The sequence below is a fragment of the Merops nubicus genome, unplaced genomic scaffold, assembly GCF_000691845.1.
Source record: "Merops nubicus isolate BGI_N331 unplaced genomic scaffold, ASM69184v1 scaffold48092, whole genome shotgun sequence".
Lineage (NCBI taxonomy): Eukaryota > Metazoa > Chordata > Aves > Coraciiformes > Meropidae > Merops > Merops nubicus.
In genome coordinates, this window is record NW_008592482.1 from 7,960 (window position 1) to 24,239 (window position 16,280).

General features: G+C 43.2%; 1 protein-coding gene across 1 annotated transcript; it reads right to left on the reverse strand.

Annotated features, from left to right (window-relative positions):
• Positions 1-30: 30 nt before the first annotated feature.
• On the reverse strand, positions 31-14,106 carry LOC103768012 (multidrug resistance-associated protein 1-like; the record flags this gene model as incomplete). The annotated part of the gene is made up of 13 exons (XM_008935145.1): positions 31-151; positions 1,425-1,619; positions 2,380-2,546; positions 3,937-4,095; positions 5,327-5,473; positions 6,506-6,607; positions 6,935-7,061; positions 7,576-7,775; positions 8,575-8,885; positions 9,698-9,905; positions 10,829-10,967; positions 12,215-12,299; positions 14,062-14,106. Coding segments are annotated over 13 exons (1,994 nt in total), but the record flags the coding sequence as incomplete, so codon positions are not given.
• Positions 14,107-16,280: the final 2,174 nt, after the last annotated feature.

Genomic DNA, 16,280 nt, shown 5'->3' on the forward strand with positions numbered 1-16,280 from the left:
ATCACCTCCCTCTTCCCCCCAGGAACTAGCCAAGTTCAAATGCTACACCAAGCCTGAATCTTTGGCCATACTATAGAAAATGCCTTTTTCCTGAAGTAGTTGGTCTGGGCTACCACACTCCACCACTTCTCCTCTGTCCAGGACCAAAACTCTGTAAAACAGGGGGAAAAAAAAAAAAAATGTCACAAGACAATGCAGAAAGCCAAGGAACACAGATGTGTATATACGGACGGACACTGACTCTACCATTGTTGTTATGTGCAAGTCAAGACAGCCCAGAGCATATGAATGAATGGTCAGAGGTTCTCAACTCTGTCCTTCCTCCTATCACTGCAGATGGTCTGTCTGGTCTATTTTTTATGTGGCATGTATTTACCCAGTCATTTGCAGGCAGCCATGAGACTCTCGCCTGTGCTTTGAGTCAGCCAGAAACTAGATGGCAGCACTTCTTGGCAAGGTGAGAGCCACCAAAACCTGACAAGGTCTGAGACAGGCTTCCCAAAACCCTGCACCACGCCCACTGCTGCATTTTGTCTGCAGAAGCTGTGTAGCAAAGAGGTAGCTCACGCAAAACAGAAGCGCCCGGGAACTAGGAGGTTTACAAAGCAAGTTCCCAGAGCCAGTAAAGTCGGCTCAGAGCTAGGGCACAGCCATCGGGCACCTCCCCGCGCTGGCCGGGCACTGCAGGGACGCCTGCCAAGCCCTGAGCAGGTTCTGCTGCACAGCGTCACCCGAGCTGGCTGCTCTTCATCTGGTGACAGTACTGCTGGTGCTGGTGCACAGGCAGTGCTCCTGTCTCTTGGCTTTCACTATTAACAGCACCAAGAGAAGTCTTACCACAAAAATCTTATCACTGGTCGCTTTTGCCATTCCGGGAAAAAAGGACAAGAGAGCTTAGAAAGCTTAAAACTACAGTTATGAAACAAAAACTCTGCTCTCAGTCACACCTTACCAGGCAGTTGAGGATGAGGGAGGCTGTATGAACTATAACCAGAAGTGATGGAAAGAGAAACACTGAATAAAGTTCAGACAAGCACAGGACATGCCCCTTTGATTCCTTATGCTGTCTGTGCCTGGTTTTAGGGTATGAGCTCCCTAAAGCCCTGATGCGTCTTCCAGCTGTGCCTAAATTAGGTCAAAACCCAGGAACAGACTCCTCTCCTTGCCTTCCTCCCCCTCCTGGTTTGCCTGGGCAGGAACTACATGACAGCAGTGCAAGAGGGATCAGAGGAGCTCCCCAGGGCAAGCACAGCCACCACAAGCCAGAACACACACCCCCCCACTGCCCATCAAAACAGGGACTCCAGCAGCTCTGCAGAGAGGTACCTTAAAACACATTTAGCTCGTGCAAAGCTGCTCATTTTAGTACAGCACAATGTAGGTCACACACAGCACTCTTCAAGATAAAAGTGGTGTTACCTTACCTTGTGTAGTCCATGATTGTGTTCAGACGATGTGCTATGGTTAATACAGTACATTCTTCAAACTGAGACTTTATTGTTGACTGAATAAGCTTATCTGTTTCAAGATCTACAGCAGCTGTGGCTTCATCCAGAACGAGGATTTTGGACTTCCTGAGCAGAGCTCGTGCCAGGCACACCAGCTGGCGCTGTCCCACACTGCACAGGTGGGATGGGAAAGGAGGGTGAAAAGTCAGAACAAGTTTGCAGGAAACATTTTGAAGCCCAGTAGTTGCTGGTAAGAACTCCTCTAAAGTATAATTGCCAAGAAGCCAGCAAAATAAGGTCAGTCTTACTGCTCCACTATGGAGTAGCTATAAGCATCTGAAACCACATCCCCCTCACAGTGAAGTCCTGGCCATGTAATCAGCACCTATGCTACAAATGCTTCAGCATAACTGCATCAGGCCATCTCACTGAACTGATGAAGTGCTGAGGACTGGCCTTTAAATGGCTTCCACAGACTGAACATACAACCCTGTTATGGTACAAAAAGCAAGGTAAGGACTTCCTTAGAAACACTGCACCTTTTAGGCAAGAGCCATGGTAAGTTCAAAGCATCCACTATAAATAGCAGGCTGCTGCTACTAAAACCCTTCCCAAGGGTCCAGCCTCACAGCATTCTGAATATTTCCTAAGTTCCTTTAAATTCCCAAACTTGATTTAAAACATGTTGAATGAAACCTAGTTGAGTTGACTGCCTGGTCATGCACTAAAAATTCTCCAGTTTGCTCCCCACATACTCATATGGAGGTGGGAGAGAGCCCCACACTACATTGCTGTTGCTGGGGTCTAGCCATACATTGTCCAACCTGAGCTGTAAGGTTTCTGGAAGTAGAAAGTCTAGCTGCAGAAGGGAGGGCATCAGTTCTCATTTAGTTCTTCAGGCAATTTTCACAAGCACAGTTCTTTGACATACCTGAGGTTCTCTCCACCTTCAGCACACTCATGATTAAGTTTATCAGGAAGGGACGATACAAAGTTTTTCAAGTGAGCCAATTCCAAAGATCTCCAAATGTCCTCATCAGAGTGTTGATCAAAAGGATCAAGATTCATCCGCAGAGAGCCAGAAAACAATATCGGATCCTAGCCACAGAAAGAAGTAACTGACAATGTACACACAACATGGCAAGCACTCCAAAAATATTTCTTAAACAGTGTAAGGAAGACATGTTCAGATGCAGTTGCAAGCAAGCTTATCTACTGAATTCAGGAGTGAGACCTCACTTTTTTCAGCTACAGCAGGATATTCTTCCTCACCCTTACTCCTGACCTCTGCCGACTCTGGCACTCCAGACTCTTCCATGAGTCAGTAACTCATGAATCTACAAGGGGGGGGTTGGAAGGAAAAATAAAAAAAAAAAAAAAAAAAAAAACACCACACACCCCCCCCCCAAAAAAACCCATCAGTTAGAGAACAGACACTCCCTGCCCAGCCTTCTGTCAGCAGGGACTACTACATCAACTTTCCACTTCTTTGTGAATTGCACAATCTGTGAGTAATTTGAAAGTCTTCAGCTGCAGCACTGAACAAGCTAATTTTTTAGGGGACATTGAGAAACAGGAAATATTTTTGACCTCGTAGTGTCAGACTAACATGAAGTGATCAAAAGGAGAAAGCAAAGTCCTCCCAGATTCACAGAAGAAGTGGTACAGAAAATCTCTTACAGTGTGCTCACTTGTTTTTGTCAGTCTGCTGCAACAGTTATAAACACATTTTATGGTCTTCATTTGAATCAAACAGGCAGGCAATAAAGGGTACACAGTAACGAACAAGACGACTTAGGACTTGAAGTCCAGTGCTTGTAAAGCCTGATTTCCAAGTGTTTTGGACCATCAAACCCACAGTTGCTGGGCTAGACTGGGATGGTTATGCACAGGTTTCTGTGACTGAACTGTGCTGCAAAGCTCACTCGTGAGATCCTGCCCAAGTCAGAATGCTTTGTATCGTGGAGTAAAGCCTGCACATCAGGCCTGAAACAGCAGTGCAGAATCCCAAACCCTCACAACTAGACTGTGCAGTGATTTCATTCAATTTCTAAGAAGAATGGAACTAAAATGGAAGTAGAAACTGATCTCTAGAAAAACTCACCTGAAGGTTCTCCACAAGTGGAAATACTCAGACTTTACTTCCCTTCTACTGGCCAAAAAAGCAACGGTCCCAGCTACCTTAGGGACCTGATCAGGTGTTCAGTTGGGACCAGACCTCCCCACTCAGGCTAAGCTGGCTCAAGCATTTAAGTGATCAGCATGGGGTTCTGACAAAGCCCATGAGTCCAACAGTTTTGCTTCCGTATCACAATTTGGCCATAGCCAAGCTCCTGCTAGTTACCCAGCACAAGCAGATCAATGCAGGTCTAGGAAAAAAAACTTATTTTCAAGTTCATGAAAGAACTTGTTGAACTGTATTCTCCCCAGTACATCACAGGAACAACACTGTCCTGAGTTGTGGTTAATGTCAGGACTTCACACCTACCTGGGGGATGATGGTGATCTTAAATCGCAAGTCATGGAGTCCTATCTTCGCAATATTAATTCCATCAATAATGATTTCTCCTTCAGCTGCTTCATTAATCCGAAACAAACCTAAAGTAAGTGAGGATTTTCCAGCTCCTGTTCTTCCAACTATCCCAATCTGTTGGGAAGAAATACAGGAACAACTTACTCTGGGGAAGAGTTAAAGCATTTCCAAGCATCTGCCTGAAACTGACCCATTTTTAGAAGACAATCATATCTGCTGGGCTATCAACACCCCAAAACAGCATAACAAGTTGAGGCTGATCAAAGAGGAAGAAAAATCACTGGATATGAAGCAACAAGAACCAAAAGCAGTCCAAATTTGCAATCCAATCTCAGAAGTTTTCCATTTTTCAAGAAACACAGGTGGAATTGGGTAGAGCAGGCCAAGGTTTCCTTATTTCTTTGTTTGGGTCATGCTTCACAGTTACTATTGCTAACTTGATGTTTATCTTGTTTGACTTTGTAACAAAAATATACTAGAAGCATTTGTTTTCATACTGTATATGTTCTGCTTCCCGGTTGGACTGATGTCTTCACCAATTCTTTTCCTTTTTTAAAAATAAACATAAAATATTGTTACTCTGGTTGATAGATCTCTTGCCACCTGCCCTTTCTAACCACTCTTGAGGTAGTATTCTGCCCAGACTGGTAGGCAGAAAGCATACACTCAGGACAACAGCAAATCCCTATCTGAACACCACAAATAAGGAAGCCAGATGGTAGATCTGTCTTGCCGCTACCTTTTAAGCGGCCATGCAAGATCAGACTATTATTAGACATCAGTAAATCTACACAGGACTGGGGCAGGATGTGTGTGAGCACGTGTGAGGAAGCAGTAGGAAAGCCACACAAACATATCACCCTCTCTTTGGCCACATCCAGAGAATCTAGTCTGAAGTTCTATTTTTCCTGCAGTCTCACCCTGCAACTTCTGCCTCACTAGAACAGGGCTTCACCCCTCTTCTTTAGCACACCGCTCATTTGCTTGAGACTGTAACTAGCCTAATCTCTCTGTTACCTGTACTCTTTGCTTACAGCAAACAATTAGCAAGATTTCCTGGAAAGGGGAGAGAAGACAGCATAAACCTCACCTCCTTACAAAACTAGGCCAAACGATACCTTACATACCCACACAATAGTGTGACTTTATCCCATGATGCAAGAAACACCTTGAAAAAAGATAAAAAGACCAGAACATCTGCCACTTACACCAAGTCTGATTCTACAGAATCTCTTCCAGTTCTTAAGGACCCAAGTCACACTACAGAACAGGGTTAGACCTCTCTTTGGCTTATGTATGCAGGCTTACAAACAGAAACACTCCACTATAAATTCAGATTTGTTACCTTCTCACCCCCATTTATGGTAATATTTATGTTTTTCAGAACCAAATCCAAATCTTCACGGTAACGTAAACCATAGCCTCGAAACTCAACCTTCCCCTCCTCAGGCCAGGTACTCGCTGGGGCAGTTTGTTCAATACTCCATTCAGCCTGAAAGAACCACACAAATGTACACAGTCAGCTCCTCCTTCAACCAGATACAGGCTCAGAGGATTCAAGGGAAGCAATGAAGAAAACCCCTTGCTAGTATGTAATCTGCAAAAGGAACTGTGATGTGATGGCAAGAGGCAAAGAGCTGCCCCAAGGGAAATGAAATAGTACATGCAGCCGAGAACTTTAGTATCACAAGTCCCACTAGCTGGATAAATTTTCCTCTTACAAATCTCAGAATCATACAGGCACCAGGTATTCAGATAACCTCAGAGAACAGCAAGGAAGCTACTTGTGAAAGCCAGATGTGCAACTAGAAGCAGTTTAACTGAGATATAAGAACTAAAATATTAACAGAAGTCAATATATGTGTCAACAGCTGCTGCCTCGGTCTCCCACAGAGGGCAGAGAGAACACAGCCCACTGCATTCACTGCCAATGCCAAACAAAAAGGCCTTTACCTGTATAAACACTGGTCTGCTACCAGAACCTGAGAAAAAAAGAATGTAGGAAGGGTCCTCACAAGGTTTGGCTGCAAAAGTAGTTACTCAGGTCAGGTTCGGCTGACAGGCATGGCAAAGAGAAGCCACAAGGAACTCTTCTGTAGCCAAAAGGGGCACAACTGCAGACGAGATGATTTGTTACGTGATTTGAATCAAAACAAACAAAAAAGTAAAATGTCTTTAATCCCCACACTGAGAGCAAAGTGAGAAACAAAATTTAAAAAGAAGTGTTTAAGCACTTAGGAAACCAAAGCATTTGTACAGCTCCACTGCTTAGCCCAGAGCAGAACAGTTAATCTCCTGAACAGGACTGTGTAAGTATCGGTGGCTACACCTCAAAAGCACGCACAGGAACTACTCACTAAGGTCCAGCCTGTCCTCCCCGGGAGGCCACTGACAGCACTAAGCTCTGTCCCACCCCTCAGCTCAGAGGACATGCAGCTGCACTCTCCAACACTCAGCCAGGCTGTGGGTGAGACCTCAGAACACAGCACTGACTTCTACAGTTGTGGTGGACGACTCTACGTACCTCCTTCTCCATTTCGGCGTATTCCTTGACTCTTTCAACTGCAACGATGTTGGTCTCCAGCTCCGATGACATGCGAACTAGCCAGTTTAAGTATGCTGTAATCTGCAAGAAGAAAAGAAGTCTAGAAGAAGTTTACACTCAGTATTTTACCTGTGATTAAAAAAACACAAAAGAACCAAAGCACTGCAAGTTCATGGAATGCATGAACACAGAGAAGATCTTAACTCAGCCGTGCTGGATGGGAGAAAAGTCCAGATGCCTTTAATATGTAGGTGATGAGTCATCTTAGCCACATTCCCTCGCAAGGCAAGGCACAGAAGGGACCTCCCAGCATCCTTCCAGACACTATTTGTAGCTACCACTCTCTTCCCATGTTTCCCTCCAAAGCCACGGCAATTTTCTGACTTTCTGACGCAGAGGTAAAGTTACCTGCAGTGAGTAGGACACTGAGAGGCCAACCAGTCCTGCACTAAGTTTGTTGCGTGCGATCACCGCAAACAACGCTGCAAAGAGGACAATACAGTTGCCCACGTACTCCAGTCGCACAGCCAGCCACCTGCAAGACACAAAAACATAACGCATCTTTCTGGCAATTCACCCACAGAGAATTAGGAATGTGGCCAGCCAATGTTCTGTCTCACATCTTGCTTTTTCAGATTAGTAATATGGCATCTCCATACTACCAACAGCATAGGAATGGCAAGATATTTGAGGTTCTGCTGCAGCAGAACGCAAACCCAGAGGCACCCAAAATTATTAAACTTTTCAGGGACATAAATTCCTGCCTTAGTTCAGAAAGCAGCTGTGGTTCATTGGGATCAACAATTCAAAGCTTTTAAGAAAATATTACCCAGAAGTAAGACAGGACCTCTCAGAAAGAAAACAAATTCACAAGTAACCTTAACTCTAACACAGAAGCTTAATCAAAACATCTGTGAAACAGCTGTATCCACAGAGGCTTCCCTAGGCTGGGCAAGTATGCTGAGAGCTGTGATGGGTAACAGGGAACAGGCAGCAGAACCACATCCACCCTAAATAACAACCTTCCAATATTTCAATCCCACAGTTACCTGTTTGCAACAATGCTGGGATAATAAGCTTTCTGATTTTCATCCACTTTCATGTCGTTCTGCTTTATGAAGCGTTTCTGCTCCTCAAAGGCTCGAATGACACTGACTCCCAGGAGTGTCTCATTGAAGTGGGAATAGACAGGAGAACGACTGACGGACTCCAGGCGTTTGAGCTGGCGTGAAGTGGCCACATAAAATCTCTGCAAATCAGAGTATGAGAATTATGGTTACATCCAGACTGTGTTGGTAAAGACAAAGGGAATCATAAGAGAGTTCCCTGCCATTTGGGCTGTAAGCTGCTGTCTTTAACCAACAACACATCAAGCCATTTCATGCAACAGCCATGTTCTCCTCATTCTCTTCCCTGCAAGCTTAGTTCAACAGGATACAACACATCAGAGGTTCTTAAGGTTTACTAATGCAGCCTGACAGATTCACTAATTCAAGAGCCAAAGTTAAAACTGACCTGCTACCCTCTACTCTGTACCAGCTCGACAAGATTCTTAAGTTACTCTTAGGAAGTAGAACACTTCACTCTTAGGAGTGAAGCAAGCACACCATGCCTACACAAGACAGGAGTGAAAGACTGCCACTGTTTCTCTCCCCCTGTAAACAACACTCTAACAAAACATCAGCAAAGCACACACACCCCTCTAAAGGCTACTCCTTTGTTTAGAAGTTTTAGAAAAGCTCACATATTTTCCACACATTATCCTCACATTATTTTCCTCACATATTATCTGGGCTCTGAGCCACAACCTATAGAAAATTAAGCTCAAAATCTAATGGCATTTTTACAAAGTCTGCTTAGGTATTAAAGGATTACCTTCTGCACAGAAGTCACTCTGCACTTGACAATGGAAGGAAATGCTCTGCTAACATCAGCTAACCAATAAACCATGCAAAGCACAGTCAGTCAAGCATGACTCAAACCCAACACATTAAAATCCAGAGGATGAGTGACTGCTGGTCCCACTGCCCCCAGGTAAAACCCCCTACCTGCACAAACAAGTAGACAAGTCCCAGAGGTGGAATAATGACAGCAGCTATGGGCGTGGCCAGCAGAATGATGATACAAGCTCCAATCACGTTAAATGTCGAGCCCATGAACATCTTGATGATTGGTGGAATGGTGGAGTCAATGGTATCTATCTCCTTAGAGAAACGATTCACCAGATTTCCACTGGGTGTACGTTCAAAGAAACTCATTGGAGACCTCAGGACGTTGTGCAGCAGGTTAAAGTGCAGGTGTCGTGACGCAAATATTCCCCCTATTGACACAACCATCGAGTAGCCAAACACAGCAATACCTAGAAAAGAAGATTTGGTTTTAACTGCTTCCATCTCTCACACAAAACATCTTCCTTTAGTTTGTCATCAGTCAGGATTAGCACACCTCCAGTACAATAATCCTAAGAATTGGAATTCACTATATATAGACTCAGCAATTATTTCAAGTAATTAAAAAAACAATCATGAAAACAGCACATTTCTTTAATAGAAGAAGTTGCTTCTCCACTACAAAATTTTGTGTAATATTTGAGCACTGTCCTTCGGTAAACACTGAATTTTAAGGTGGCTTTTAATTTTTATGGAAGGATTTCTATAGCAATTCTGAAGTGGGTTATTTGGGGTGTTAGGTTTCATGGTAAACAAACATTGACCATAAAGAGGACACAAAAAGATACCAAGCTGGCCTCCTTGTGGTGCCTTGGATGGACCCTCAAACAGCCAGAGGAAACACCAGCCTACACAGCTCAGTCAGGCTGTGGCCTCCTATGACAAACTATCCCTGCAAACCAGGCTAGCATGGTTGATTTACAGGCCAAGGATCCATTCCCTGGGTCAAATGTTTTGACATTACTGTTGGTTCATCAGCCCCTGCAAACCGCTATCTATCTTGTTTTGTACAAGTGAAAGAAAACCATCTTCACTAACTGGATCATCTCATAGTCTGATTTGCTTGCCTTTTTAAAATTCACTCAAGTTTTTAATCTTTCTACAAAGGAAAAAGAAAAAAAAACCACACACACAACCCACACTTAAATCAGTTCTGTGGCTACAAGGTCATCAAGAGCCTTAGAAACATTCTGAACCAGCTAATCTTTAAGACCAAGCAAACCTTGAGAAATTCCCAGTGCTCCATACACTCCCAGTCTGATACTTGTGTACTGCTGTGTCCCATTGATAACAGGATCATCTGTCCATAAACTTAGCCAGTAGTTGGAAGCCAGGGAGGCTATATGATTACACATGAAGAGGAAGATGCTCAAGAAAGAGATAAAGAGTCCAATTGCTTTCATGTAGTCCCAGTACACTGATGCCTTTACCTAAAGACAGAACAGGAAAAAAATCAAATATACATATTAATTTTGCAGATTAAGTTTCAAACCCTGCAATTTCCCCTTCTTCATCCCCTATTTAAAGTCAATATCCCTGCATCAGGCCATAAAAACATAACAGTTACACTCCAGAGAGCCACTGCTTTGGAAGACAAGTTGCAAAGTTCTATGGAGAAGTGCCAAACCCAACATCCCTTCAGGGCAGGCACACATCATCTTTCCCTTGTCTTCCAAGTAAAGGGGAGGGTAGGGAGAGCTGCCTGAAATAACAGAGTATCAGTGGCAGAGCCAAAAACTTCACTGAGGAGTTCCAGTTTTCAGCTTTTTCTTTTTTACCACAAGATTATATAGCCTTTAATTAAATCCTTGCTCCACATGGCTTGTATCCTATGATCTATCTTTAACCAGAGTATTCAAGCAACACTGCTAGGAGGTGTAACTGCTTTTTTCCCAGGAACCTCACTTTCCCATTCCTCAGAAAGCCCTGGCTGTCCTGAGATTAGATACCTGTGTCTACAGTGGAAAAGTGTGTTAAATTAATCGGAGTCAATTCCAGGTCCTTACACTGAAGAGCAGATTTCATTAGGTCACCTAATTCATCAAAATCTCTCTCCAACAAATGCCTTCAAGGTTTTAATTTGTTCTTTTAAACTTCGATGTGGTCAGGGTCAACATCTTAAACAAAAGTCTTGGTGTCAGCACTGTTTCTGCACACAAACCTGTGGCTCCACTTTGGGAGCAGAGGGCACAGCAACACTTCCATTAATTACTACACAAGCTGTAAGTCCAAGAATCCACTCAGACCTTTCTCACCCCAGTTACACGGTCTTTGAAAGCTACTTTACTCTGAAACCTGTGGATTTTTCTGGAACTGAAAAGACAGTGGAGGAAGCAAGAATGGGAGACCTTACCCTCCCAGTCTTCGCCGTGTCAGCCTCCGTCAGTTTCCAGGAATTCTTTTCAGCAAGTGGCTTCTGCAGCTCTGCTGTGCTGCTCTGGTGCTGGGACTTCCCAGTGTCTCTGCTGTATGTTGACGAGTTACTGAGTTGCCTGTTTGAAGACATTAACCTGTCAGTCTTAGCATGGTAGAGGCCAGCTGTTTACTTCATGACAGACCTTAACAGTCCACAAACCCAAGTCAGCAGCTTACACATAATTCTGTGATAATCCATCTCCTAACCAGTTACCATCAGGCCAGTGGTTACTGGCCCTCACAGTGCACTACTCCTAAACCCCCCTGATGGCATCAGTACTCAAGAGTCCATCTTCAGATACAAGTAACAGGCCAGCCAGTCACTTAAGTCTTGATTGAGCAATCAAAATCCCAAAAGAAAAATGCTTGGTGATCATCAACATCAGCATTTATAACCTCTATCATCATATAGAGTGCAGCTTTTGGAGTGTAAAATGGGTAGTCACTCTGGCACCAAAATGAGCAATTGCACTCCCAGCACTCACCAGCTTCCAGAAATACAGTATCTCTAGAGCACCGTAGGAACATGGCATAGACTATGAGACTGATTTTGGGAAGGTATAATCATGGTGATTGCCTTTGGTCTCTCAAGCATAACAGCAGCTGTACTAGGTTAGACTAAAGGTCCATTTAGCACTTCACCCCATCTGACAGCAACCACCTGCAGAAGCCTTGGGAAAGCTGGACTAACCAACACAATACTCTCCCTTCCCCAAGAGCCAAAAACCACGTATCTTGCCACAACACAATTGTTTCTTCACATGGAAAGAAGAGTAGCACAGGAGCTCTGTGCTACATGACCAACAGTCTGTACCAGCAACTGGAGCTGGGCTGCAGCCTCAGAGGTTCATGTGCCCAGGTCCTAGCTACTGGGGAGACAGATCCAAAGGACTGGACAGGCTGTCTGAGGCCAACCAGGGGAGGGATCTATCTGGTACACGCACATATTCTCACTAGCAAACCTCCATCCTGCTCAGACAGAGATGGGGCAGGATGAGGCCACTTGGTCCCGTGTTTGTGTGGGTGCTCTAAGTGCTTGTGATCCCTGGGGCTGGCCAGGCATACATGTGGTGTGTATGTGCACCCCATGTGTGTCTGCCTGCTGGGAGTGCGCCTTCAGCCTTGCTGCCACTGGACCTGGACCATGGAGCAGCAGCAGCATCTCTCAGGCTGCTGGATCCAGCACAATACATTTTCCTCTAACAAATACCATAAACACCAAATTACTATTTGTCCATGACTAAGCAAGAGAAGGAAAAAAAAAAAAGGGAAGAAAAGACCGTTTAAAAAAAGAACGGGGAAAAAAAAAAAAGAGACTACATACCTGTGCATCAGCTTTCCAGAGGCTTCATTCACAAGGACTCCATTTTCTATAGGCTTTCCTTCCTTTCCAGATGGACTATTCGTATCTGGGCGGGATGAAAAAGTAAACATGAAAATAGTAAGCAACAAGACTATAGTGTTTCCTTTCCATCCTAAATGCCAGGTGCAGTCCTCATGTGCAAGCAAAGGAGGGAACACAAGTAAGCCTTTACATACAGTAGCTGACCAGGTGAACAAATCAATTTAGTTCCACCCCAAACAAGACTAGCTGCCAAGACAGTGAACATTTATTTCTTTATTCTTCTATCAAATGGAGGTCAGTAGTAATAATGTAATATAATTACAGGGACATATTTGTTGTTAAAGCATGCAATACCAAGTCACACTGTAACTGTAGGGGAAAAAAAAAAAAAAAGGCAAACAGTCCAACCTCTCCTTTTCCAAACATATTTTTTACACAGTTAACTATAAAGTACTTTAATTTCAGAATGCATTGAGAAGATATTCTGGTAACAATGGAGCAAAGCTGTACAAACAGAAAGCCTGTGCTATTAGCTTTGGGCCTTCCTGCAAAATTAAGAGGAAACCAACATGCAAAAAACACAGCATACACAAGACAATTGTCTAAAACACTTCACAAAACCCAGCTTGAAATATTGTGCTTTCCCTGAGCAACTTAAGTCTGGTTGTAATCCAGTGCCATGAGCAAAACTTCTAGGTTCAAGATATGGCATTATTTTCCTAATACAAACCAAATGATAGACTCCTAAAAAATTAACTATCAATTAAATTCATTATTGTCAAATATGAAAGTTAATTTAAAATTTTAACGAAGAAAATTTTCATTTTGAAGGTTTATGCAAACTGAAAAGCACATCTGCATCTGTTCAAAGGATATGCAGGAAACTTTGTGTAGATCTATAGTCTGAAGTTTTCATGTTTTTACATTAAAGCAAAATACATGCATGAAACACTTCACCAATACAATGTGTGGACTCCTGTGTCTGAAAACTGAACATTGGTTTATTACTCTAAAAACCCAAAGCTACATTTTTCAGCATGGTCTAGAAGCAAAAAAAGGCAGAAAACATGGATATGTGAAGAGTTTGATGACTTATTTTTATTGATACAAATGAGAGCAAACCAATATGGAACTGCTGGTTATTTTAAGCACTTGACAGCATTGCTTTTGAAAAGCTCCCACATGAAAACCAGGGAGCATTCCATAGTCATACTGCTTTAGAGCATCACTGAAGGTCTAAACCCTCACAAGCAAAACAAAACCACAAAGAAACCATCCTGCCCCAAGAGATCTTAGATTTGATTTTGTGTTGTAGGCTACAGAGGTTTCCTGAGGATACTGCAATTACCTCTTGAGAACAAATAATGCTCAAGCTTGCCACAGGAAGTCTGGCATGTGCACTTAGGGTATAAGCTCTCTAATGAGGGTTCTGTTGAAAAATGGGTCCAGAACTGATAAAAGGGAACAGTTGTGAAGAACTGAATACACATACAAAAACAAAAAAGGACCCTCAGGGCTCAATCTTGAACAACTCCTCTTAGAGGCACTCACTACACTCCTAAGTTCAGGGTGCATCTATAAAGCTTATTTAAGGCTTCCTCACGGAAGTGTTTGAGATAAAGAATGGCTGCTCATGAATTATCTACAAGCTGACACACCAACCATTGCAGTGTCACACAATTACCACACAAACCAAGCAGTTACCTTCTACTGTTCAGACAAAATTCTTCAAGTAACAACTCAATCTCTTGTAAATGAACTGCAGCTGCTCATATTACTCCAAAACAAGCACTAATATAAAGCCACATGGCAAAAAAAGCAGTTACCTGTTTCCAGAGGTTGAATCGCTCCTTCTAATGAAGGCTCTGAGTCTAAAAGTATATATGATTAACTTTTTCCAGAACACACTCAACCACTTTCAATCTTTGCAAACACAAATGCATTCAAGTAGCAAAACCTAAACCACAAAACCGCAGACAGAATCAAATTTTGCTTAAATGGACCTCTTTTTAATTGCAAACCTCACGCAGTCAAAAAGTTACAAACTTGAGGAAAAAAAAAATCTAAATCAGATGGCTACAAGTGAACAATCAAGAAACTTCCTTTCTTTCAAGATATGCATTAAGGAAGAGATAAAGATTACTCTGAAATGGCTCCATACAGTTTCCCTGTGGTGGGAAAGAAACTTCATTAAAGAATCTTAAGAGAGGCCCTGGCCTTAAGGTTAAAGATGCAAAGCAGCACGTTTCTGAGTGACATTTCTCCTCCCACTGCGCTGCTACTCCGCCTTGCTTTAGACCTGCCACTCTAAGGAGGGAGGAGAGCACAGGTTCAATTAGTCCCATCTACTATGTAGCCCCCAGTCATCATCCTGCATATGCAGATCAGTAAGAAATACTGAGATACTTCACTCCTCCAAGCATCTTGACACCCTAACAGCACTCATCTGGAATTAATATTTCCTTCTGTCTTTTGGGGAACAGGCTGCAAATAACTTTTACTTTAGGAGAGAGAAGGAAGATTATTGATTTTTGCTAGAAGTACAATGAATTTAAAAGAAAGTCAGATTATTTCCTGACACAGACAAGTGCTTCCTGAATTACCACTCCAGTCCAGACTCCACAAGAACATTTGGAAAAAAAGCCTACTCATGTCAATATTTAACTCTTGCCTTCCAAGAAGTCAGAGAGGGGGAAAAGCACCCAGCCATCCCTACAGGCATCATGCAAGCTACTTTAATGATCCATGACTACTACTAAGCTTAACTCAACCACATGCTGTTGGAAGGAAGCAGAGCCACAAAATCCAGGTTTGCTGGACTGCACTGGGAGACAGCATTTATCACAAAGGCACAATGCTTCTCCTTGCAGATATGAAATGCACACTATTGCCAAGCTCACACAGAGGCCAAGCAAGGCCCTGCGAATCTTACTCCTCTACCATATAATCTTTTCCAAAGAGCATGTTTCTACTTCATAGAGAACAACAGCTGGGAGTTGGGGAATTAAGTCCAGAAAATTTAAGAAAAAATCTAAACACATTCAAATTGAATAGCTGCAAGTGACTGATCACAACACTTCCCTTCAAGACACACAAGATGTTCAGGTTGTTAAACTAAACCCTACAATCCAGACCCTTCGCCGTTCTCGGAGTACTTTTCTCTCCCTCTCCCTGCAAACCAAAACCCAGTAAGCAGGTTGTGCTGACAGTTCTTCTGTTGAAAAAAAACAAACAAACATTGAACTGCGTAGCCATTGAAAGATATTTTGGCTTTTTCTTTTACTGGAAAGTCACAGAGCCAAGTGGTGGAGAGTCAGCCATCCGAGGCACAGCCCACAGAACATAAATCAGATTCAGGATTACCACTTGTGCTGTACATCTCTCCCTTTCAGAGACTGCAGTCAAGGCCAAAGATGAACCAGACAGTTAAAAAAAATATTTCAGCCTTATGGTGCAGTTGCATTTCTGTAGAGCCACTTTTACTTCCCAGAAACACTGAAAATAGCTCCAGGGTTTTTAAGGACAAATCAAAATTTGTGCTGAAGCCATCTGGAAAAAAGCGCACAACCCCAACCCGCCCCTCATGGTAAAACAAAAATTAACATCTGATGCTTTAGTTTGTATGGAAGACAAGAGAAAACAGTCCTAAGAAATATAATCTTAAAGTAACTCTTTGCTATCTTTACAGCACGAGGTATTGAAGGAACAGCCACAAGACTGGAGGGGAAGACACAGGATGACACCAAAAAAAGAAACGCCCTCACAGGAGTCAGGGGCACATTTCTGACTCCAGGCCAATCAGGAGTAGTACTGGCAACACCACATGCCAGAGAATGGGGCAACTGCTAAAAGCAAGAAAAGAAAAGAAACTGGATGGGTAGGTTGTTTTACATGGAGTTCCAGTTACTTTGGAGAAGATTACACAGCACAGACTCAGTAAGGCTTAGAGCAGCAGTGCAGCACTCGGCGCTCCCCGGGCTGGGCAGCTACTGCTACCACCCCTGTTGCTGCCCTCTGCATCACGGAGGAGGATGGGGAAAAAGGG